The sequence below is a fragment of the Brassica oleracea genome, chromosome C7 (genome assembly GCF_000695525.1).
Source record: "Brassica oleracea var. oleracea cultivar TO1000 chromosome C7, BOL, whole genome shotgun sequence".
NCBI lineage: Eukaryota > Viridiplantae > Streptophyta > Magnoliopsida > Brassicales > Brassicaceae > Brassica > Brassica oleracea.
The window spans coordinates 1,811,963-1,820,175 of record NC_027754.1 but is presented as its reverse complement, the minus strand read 5'-3'; the positions used below and the strand labels follow the sequence as shown (position 1 = coordinate 1,820,175).

Sequence of the window (8,213 nt, the reverse complement as noted above, 5' to 3'; positions counted from 1 at the left end):
GCTAAGTAGACGTAAAATATTTCCTCGTAAAGTACACGCTACATTTACGTCGAGTTTACGAGGAAATCGTAATTCCTCGTAAAAGCCACGTGATATTACATCGACTTTACGACGAAATCATTTCGTCATTATTTTACGAGGAAATAACGCTGATTTTATATTTACTCGTAAGTTCCTCGTAAAGTCGACGTAAATTTACGAGGATTACTTTTCCTCGTTAAATTTCCTCGCTAAACTTGTGTTTTCTTGTAGTGATGCTTCTTTTTAAGTACAACGTTTATATTTGTCCAAAAAAAAAAAGTACAACGTTTATAATTTTTCAATTACTTAATTTAACAAAAACTAAAAAATTCAAAAAAAAAAGTGTAATGGAGACAATGTTGAACACGGTTCTTGTATGATTTCATGCTCAAAATCAAAAAACAGGTTTCCGGTTTGACCATTGGTCAAAACTGACCGGTGCATCGACGACCTGTTTATTTTACATAAGCAGAGAAGAGAGATCATCTTCGTCTAGATTGTGATATGGGTGAACAAGTTTTTGGACTTTTAGCAAACAAAAAGAGAAGACAAGTTTGGACTTTGGAGCACTATTCTTAAACCATATACTGACCGATGCATCCTAGAACCCATTCCTCGAAGAGAGTAGCCTGCCTTTACGAACCTAGCTTAGCTACTCCCAATGGCTGACCTATAGTAATGGGATATCATGTATAATTTGTGACAACCCTTAAATCTATATAATTTGTTAAATGTATCTAAGAATTCTAAAAAACAAAAGCAATCTTAGTAAATAGTATTTTACTAAAAAAAATCTTAATAAATACTTTTTCGTTTCACTTTAGTTGTAGTTTTAGGTTTATACACATATATTAAGAAAATATTTAATTTTCATATTTCCAAAATAAAAACATCATTACATATAGGGCAAATCTCCAAAATAGCACTTTTCTAAGTTCATATCACAAAAATAGCACTCAAAAACTAAAATGACCAAAATAGCACCTTTCTAAGTTTATCCTTTGAAAATTTTAATTTTTTTATTTTTCAAAATTTGAAATCTTATCCCCAAAACCTCATTTCTAAACCCTAAACTCTAAACCCTAAACCCTAAACCCTAAACTCTAAACCCTAAATCCTAAACTCTAAACTCTAAAACCTAAACTCTAAACCCTAAACCCTAAACTCTAAACCCTAAACCCTAAATCCTAAACCCCACCCTTTAACTCTAAACCCTAAGTTTGTGACTTTTGATAAAACATTAAGTGCTATTTTTGTGACTTTTGACCTTGAGTGCTAGTTTGGGAACAAAAACTTGATTTAGTGCTATTTTTGTCTTTTTCTCTTACATATACACTTAACCATATTTTAACCAATAGAAATATAAAATAGATAATATTGTTAATAAATTTTGCATTCAAAATATAAAATGACAATTAAAATGAAATAAAATTTTAACTCTAAAACGACAACTAATACGAACGGAGGGAGTAATATCTAACGAAACCTCAAAACTCATATGCAAAACGAATTACATGGACTAAACCTATTTTGTCTAGAAAAGTGAACCGGATTGGTTGGTAAATGTGCCGTCTAAATAATTTGAAATTTTAAGTTAGAACTGATTTGAGGAAAAATTACTAGAAGTTTTGGTTAGACACTTTTTTTTCTGGCACAATCCCTACCGTGTATTGGTTCGTCACCGTTTCTCCTCCGTGTATACAGTCTGAGAAGCCATGATTCTCAATCTTAAGACCCCACCGGGTTTATCCCGAAGAACTTTCTCACCGGTTGGTGAAGATCTCATACACTGTCGAAGGCCTCGTTTCGTATTTGGTTAACTTCCTCTATTGTTTGTTAAGTGGTGGGGTTTGTAATTAAAAAAATATTAAAAATTTCAAAATAAAAATTTTAAAAATAATTTCTAAAAGCATTTTTGAATTTGAAAAAAAATTGAAAAAAAAAACTGCAATTATTTTTGATAAATGTATAAAATGTTTGAATTTAAACACATATAATTCGATAAAGTTTTTTATTTTTTTATTTTTTATTTATTTATATTTATATATCTATAATGAAAAAGGTAAAAATATTTTTAACCTCTTTAAGAAAACCTCATTTGATTATTTTTTTTTCTTTGGGAGTTTTTTTGGTGACAAAAATTTAAAAATTATTATTCCAGAGAATCGATCATGTATAATTTAAACATGGACAACCCATTTTGATACATCTAATATATTACTTGGACTTTGTGGACAATTCAGTTGGACACAATTTAGATCATCAATATCCTAGAAAATTGAAATATCCATCTAAATAAGTCTAATTTGAATGGGGACAGAGACATTTCCATTTGACACTCGTGGTAACAGGATGTGAATGTTATTAAAAACACATATGGTGCTGTTTGTAGTTCGTGATATCGAACAACGTGCAGTCTTTACAGTGTTTGAAACGGCAGGCCATCCCCTTTTGTTTTTATTGTTTAGTGATTTTTTTTAATGGCAGTGTGGAGAGGGGAGATACGGTATTGTCTTACTGTAGACTAGAGAGTAAAATCAATAAAAGAGAGATGGAGAGCGACGAAGCAGCAGCAGCAGCAGCAGCGTCTCCTCAAGGGAGCGGAGGAACCGTAACTCCGGCGCCGAAGAAGAGAGGCCGGAAACCTAAGATCAAGGAGGATTCACAGACTCCGTCGTCGTCGTCGCAGCAGAGCGGGGGGAAGAAGACGAAGCAGAGTGTGGACGAGAAGTACACTCAGTGGAAAGGGCTGGTCCCCATTCTCTACGACTGGCTCGCCAACCACAACCTCGTCTGGCCTTCCCTCTCGTGCAGGTCGGCCCTTTCTCTCTTCCTTCTAGGGTTTCGATTAACCGTAATCTGATGTTCGATTGAATTGCGTTTCCGGTAACTACGAAGAGATAGTTTAGCTGCTGTATTCATGTTTGATCCAGTCTTCTTTGTTGTTTGGGCTTTTCACAGATGGGGTCCACAGCTTGACCAAGCAACTTACAAGAATCGCCAGCGTCTTTACCTCTCAGAACAAGTAGGTTTCTCACTCTCTCTTGCTATCATTTCAGATACTGATCTCATTAGCTTATTTGTAACTTTTTTTTCTCTCTTGCTTGTGTCACCAGACTGATGGTAGTGTGCCCAACACTCTTGTCATAGCTAATTGCGAAGTTGTTAAGCCAAGGGTCGCTGCAGCTGAGCACATATCTCAGGTCATTAGTAGCTTTTCAACCAATATGTGCTCTTTTCCTCTCTACAATGAAATTTGCTGTCGTAACTCTATCTTCTTCATATGTGTTCTCAGTTCAATGAAGAAGCACGTTCTCCATTTGTGAAGAAGTACAAGACCATCATTCACCCTGGCGAGGTTTGAATTCTGACCACTCTAAGATATTCCTGTATCAACATTCTTGGTTCTAGTTCTGTTTCTTGCACAATTTATTGTATTTGCACCAGCTCATGAATTTACTTGTTTGGCACTTTGATGAGAGTAAAACCATGTTTTGATGTGTATGCATCACTAATTACCGATTGCAGGTTAACAGAATCAGGGAACTCCCACAGAACAGTAAGATTATTGCTACTCACACCGACAGTCCTGATGTAAGTGCTGCTGCTTCTATTTTGTTATGGTCGTGAAATTTGTTGGTTATTTGCTTTGTTTCAGACGTATTTCCAGTTTCAGTTATCTGAATACAGTATGTTGGTTTCAGGTTCTCATTTGGGATGTTGAAACCCAACCAAACCGTCATGCTGTGCTTGGAGCTGCAACTTCCCGTCCGGATTTGGTATGTCCACTTCTGAGAAATATCGTGGCAAATCATTGCTTGCGCTTTATTCTTTTTTTTTTCCCTCTTAACTTAATAATTGGTAGTGATATTATCTATTTGATTTCTTCTTAATTACTGCTACTTGTTTGCAGCTTCTGACCCATTTTTTTTTGTTGCAGATACTAACTGGACACCAAGACAATGCTGAATTCGCTCTTGCAATGTGCCCAACCGAGCCCTTTGTCCTCTCTGGAGGTATGTGTTTCTGTGATTTGTAGTGTCTGATCCTTTGTTTACACCAGTTTCTCATAAAAAGGTTCTTCTCTTAGGCAAGGACAAGTCAGTTGTTTTGTGGAGTATCCAGGACCACATCACAACGGTTGGTACAGATTCCAAATCATCTGGATCGATCATCAAGCAGACTGGTGAAGGTGGTGATAAGACTGAGAGTCCTTCTGTTGGCCCGCGAGGTGTATATCATGGCCATGACGACACAGTTGAAGATGTGGCATTCAGCCCGACCAGGTAACTTCTTAGAACAGTTTCCTCCTTGTAATATCTCTATTTTTCATGGAAAATGCTGAACTTTTCATGCTTTCTTGATGATGCTTCTGGTGAATTTTTGTATCGTGAAGTGCGCAAGAGTTCTGCAGTGTTGGTGACGATTCTTGCCTCATACTATGGGATGCAAGAACTGGCACTAGCCCTGTCACGAAGGTGCCATAGCCTCTTGATCCTATCAAAATTTTGAAGTTCTTACCTTCTGTTTCTTTTATATTGTTTTTTGTATTTACCAGGTTGAAAAGGCTCACGATGCTGATCTTCATTGTGTCGACTGGAATCCTCTTGACGACAATCTGATCCTAACAGGGTATGATAAAATAATTATACCTGCGCCACAGATAAATCATTAAGGACTTAGGGAAAGTGTTTAGAATATGCATACGTGTACTCATTAGATATACTTGAATGTTTCAGGTCTGCAGACAACACTGTCCGGTTGTATGATTGCAGGAACCTTACCTCAAATGGAGTTGGTACGCCCATCTACAAATTTGAAGGCCACAGAGCTGCTGTTCTTTGCGTTCAGGTTTCAACAACAGCTATTATGTTTCTTTTTGCATTATTATGCCTGTACTTTGTTAATTCTCTGATACCATCTTGTTAATCAACTCAGTGGTGTCCTGATAAGTCATCTGTTTTTGGGAGTTCTGCTGAAGATGGTCTCTTGAACATCTGGGATTATGACAGGGTGTGTACATAAGTCACTCAGATATGTCTGAAAATTATCATTTCTTATAGTTGATACTTAATTGCACTCATGTTTTGTTTGGTTAACTATCCATCAGGTCAGTAAGAAGTCTGATCGTGCAGCTAAAAGCCCCGCTGGTCTCTTCTTCCAGCATGCTGGTCACAGGTTCTTAAAGACTTGATTATAACTCTCTTACGTTACGTGTCTCATTTACTTGCTTTTAAGTGTTTATATATGCTTTCTTAGGGACAAAGTTGTTGATTTCCACTGGAATGCGGCGGACCCTTGGACTATTGTCAGTGTGTCTGATGACTGTGAGACTACTGGTGGAGGTGGAACATTGCAGGTAAACCTTGAAACACTTTCTTGGTACCTCATGAGAGCAAATTTTGTCGATAAAGAAAAGTAAATGTGTTATGTTTATACTATCTTCTTCTTTGGTAGATATGGCGGATGAGTGACTTGATTTACAGGCCGGAAGAGGAAGTTTTGGCAGAGTTGGAAACGTTCAAGTCGCATGTTATGACATGTGCCTCTAAACCTTGAGGGAAAAGAAACAAAAATATAACATTGTCTATCCATCTATCTTATCGCCTATGTGGTAAAACTAATGCGGTTTAGTTGTCGTTTTAGCGAGGAATACTATCTATCTTCTTCTTTAGTTTGTGTTTTGACTTGAAACTGGTTTCAATTTTGTTGGATTTCCGAATAAGAAAACAATTACTAATCCAAGTCCAATCCATTTTAATTTCGATTTTGGTGTTTTTGCCTTTTCTGTATAACTAGAAACTATATTCAAATAATGTTCTATGCTTAAATGTATAGATAGAATCAAAGTAAAGACTCGGAAAATATAATTATAAAAAAAATCATAAAGTTGCATAAGAATTATTTTTTTTAACACAACTTGCTTTCATTAGATTAATTTCTTGGACTACAATCACAAGAGGGAATTAAGAAGAAAAATGCGTCCATAAAGCTTTTACGACTAAGGCGAACGGCAGAGATTTAGTCACATTTTGCAGTGACGTTGAGAGCCAAAGTTGCATAAGCTTTTTGTAACTAAGTCGAACAGCAGAGATTTAATCACATTTTGTAGAGACGTTAAGAGCCAAAGTTGCATAAGAATATCATTCAAAGGAAAACGAAAACAGCAGTAAACTGTTACAAAGACACTTGACTATCAATGTGATTCGGGAAAACATGGAGCGCATAAGGTCGGTGTTCATTATGGAGAGATACCTTGTCTGCTAATCCCTTAAATTCAAATTTTCTCCAGCTGTTTCTCACCGGATCGTATAGTAAAATATGAGACGATTGGCTACGCCTTGTTGGTACAAAAATAAACTCGCCAGCATGAGTGAAACCTGTTAGTTTGAAACTCAGATAATCTAAATCAGCAAAAGGTAAAAGAAAGTCTTGTCCCGACCATATGTGTTTCTGTGCATCCTCCAAAATCCATAATTTTCTATGATTTGTTGTATAACTCATTCTACTAAAAAAAGCCAACCTTCCCTTATATGTTATCAGCAGTCCCGAAAAGTATCCCGAAGGTAGTTTTATCATATCGAACTTTTCAGATCTGACATCAAAGCTCATTACAACACTAGATGCTAGATAATATATCACACCCTCGATGTATCGCTCATATGTATCACTGGTGGGACGATGCTGAATATTAGTTTTGACATTTCTCCATGATTTTTGACCTGATCCCAATTTAAAAACTCGACACACATAACAAGTCCTTTTAAAGGGAAGGCACACTACTTTGTGTTTACCTTCAATGGGATCATATCCTAACAACAGTGTTGTCTTTTTCCAGTCCTTACATGGTATTGGTAAAATTGGTAAAGCTATGAACTGTCTCGTGCTAGGGTTCCAGACTATGGGGTTTTCTGATTTTTGAAAGCAGATCAAGCCATGGACAGATTCCTTAGATGAGAACAGATTATAACAACTTGGGAGTTTCATCATATGATGATGATCAAAAGACAGAGAAGAAGAGTAGGACCTGTTGTTTGAGTTCCGAGTATGCTGTGGAATAGAGGAAACATACAAGTCCGAGTCGTCATATTTTTGGAAACAGAGTAGAAGGCGCGGCCGTGGGAAAGATGGGTCGGAGGTGATTGATGACCAGAGCTTGGACACACAACTGAACCTAGCAACAGATTTCTCAGGAAGCCTTGAGAGTATCTCTATGGTTAGGTCGGTAGGAATCGATTGTGTTCTTCCCTTTCGGTAGCGTGTTTTCCTCTTCTTCTTCTTTTCTTTTGGCTCCATAATTTACTCAAAGCCCTAATTTGATCATAAGAGATCGACCCTTGTATATATATTATAAAATATATATAATCTAACATACAACAAAAAGGCAAAAATACTAAAACGTATAGAAAAGGAAACACAACAAAAACCTTATCTCTCGTATAATGTTTGTGGAGTCTCGTGAAAACGTTTCAACGATGAGTAATCAGTGAGACTTAGTTTTCATTTCAAATAAATTGAAATTATGCCGAAAACACTTTTACAACCACTCTAAACATGGACACACAAAAATAAAAGTTAAGATATGGGTTGGTATTGAAGTATGAAAAAAAAAAACAGACAACAAATAAACACATTTCCATAGAACGCTTCAAATCTGATCCAGCTACAGCTACTAACGAACAAGCTTCAAGAATCCTCTACAAATATAAGAGATGGATTATATCCCTCCACAAAGCCCATCGAATAACATGCCTTAATCCAGCAAGTTGGATTAGTTTGGTCGGCTCGGATGCTAAACTCGTCAGCTCGACCTTAGAGTACTTTTAGCCGGTCGAGTAAGCCGGTCGAGTAAGCCGACCGAAAGTACCCGGCTTGGAGGGAACCCCGTCCAGGCCCGCATACTCGGCCTCTCGCATCAAGGCCCAAAGAGGTACGAAATTAGGGCATCAAGGCCATAAGACCTATAAAAGGGGGAGAGGAAGCAACAAGAGAGGGACTTTTGGTGATTTTACATACTAAGCGGCCAGATCTAGGGTTTTAGGCGATCTCTTTGATCTTGTTGCTCTCTCGCTTTTCTGTCACTCTTGTAACCCTTCAGTTCGAATCTAATAAACGTCTTTAGTCATCCCATTTATGACTTCTTTCACTCTACTCGACTGAATCCCGTTCAAACAATTGGCGCCTACAGTGGG

The 8,213-nt window shown here is 37.1% G+C and overlaps 2 protein-coding genes across 2 annotated transcripts; one reads left to right on the top strand and one right to left on the bottom strand.

Annotated features, from left to right (window-relative positions):
• The first annotated feature begins 2,511 nt into the window (after window positions 1–2,511).
• LOC106301366 (WD-40 repeat-containing protein MSI4) lies at window positions 2,512–5,782 on the top strand. The gene is made up of 15 exons (XM_013737744.1): window positions 2,512–2,835; window positions 2,983–3,046; window positions 3,138–3,224; window positions 3,317–3,379; window positions 3,550–3,615; window positions 3,726–3,800; window positions 3,962–4,037; window positions 4,112–4,307; window positions 4,418–4,499; window positions 4,580–4,653; window positions 4,761–4,872; window positions 4,960–5,034; window positions 5,132–5,199; window positions 5,281–5,380; window positions 5,479–5,782. The coding sequence occupies exons 1-15, from the start codon at window positions 2,573–2,575 to the stop codon at window positions 5,578–5,580; spliced, it is 1,503 nt and encodes a 500-aa protein (XP_013593198.1). The 5' UTR covers window positions 2,512–2,572; the 3' UTR covers window positions 5,581–5,782.
• Window positions 5,783–6,113: 331 nt separating this feature from the next.
• LOC106304570 (putative F-box protein At1g47790) lies at window positions 6,114–7,364 on the bottom strand. The gene has a single exon (XM_013740968.1). The coding sequence runs from the start codon at window positions 7,315–7,317 to the stop codon at window positions 6,199–6,201; it is 1,119 nt and encodes a 372-aa protein (XP_013596422.1). The 5' UTR covers window positions 7,318–7,364; the 3' UTR covers window positions 6,114–6,198.
• Window positions 7,365–8,213: the final 849 nt, after the last annotated feature.

Coding starts and splice junctions, on each gene's coding strand:
- LOC106301366 (XM_013737744.1), top strand. CDS start 2,573: ATGGAGAGCGACGAAGCAGCAGCAGCAGCAGCAGCGTCTCCTCAAGGG. Junction 2,836..2,982: donor TGGCCTTCCCTCTCGTGCAG/GTCGGCCCTTTC, acceptor GGCTTTTCACAG/ATGGGGTCCACAGCTTGACC. Junction 3,380..3,549: donor CCATCATTCACCCTGGCGAG/GTTTGAATTCTG, acceptor TACCGATTGCAG/GTTAACAGAATCAGGGAACT.
- LOC106304570 (XM_013740968.1), bottom strand. CDS start 7,317: ATGGAGCCAAAAGAAAAGAAGAAGAAGAGGAAAACACGCTACCGAAAG.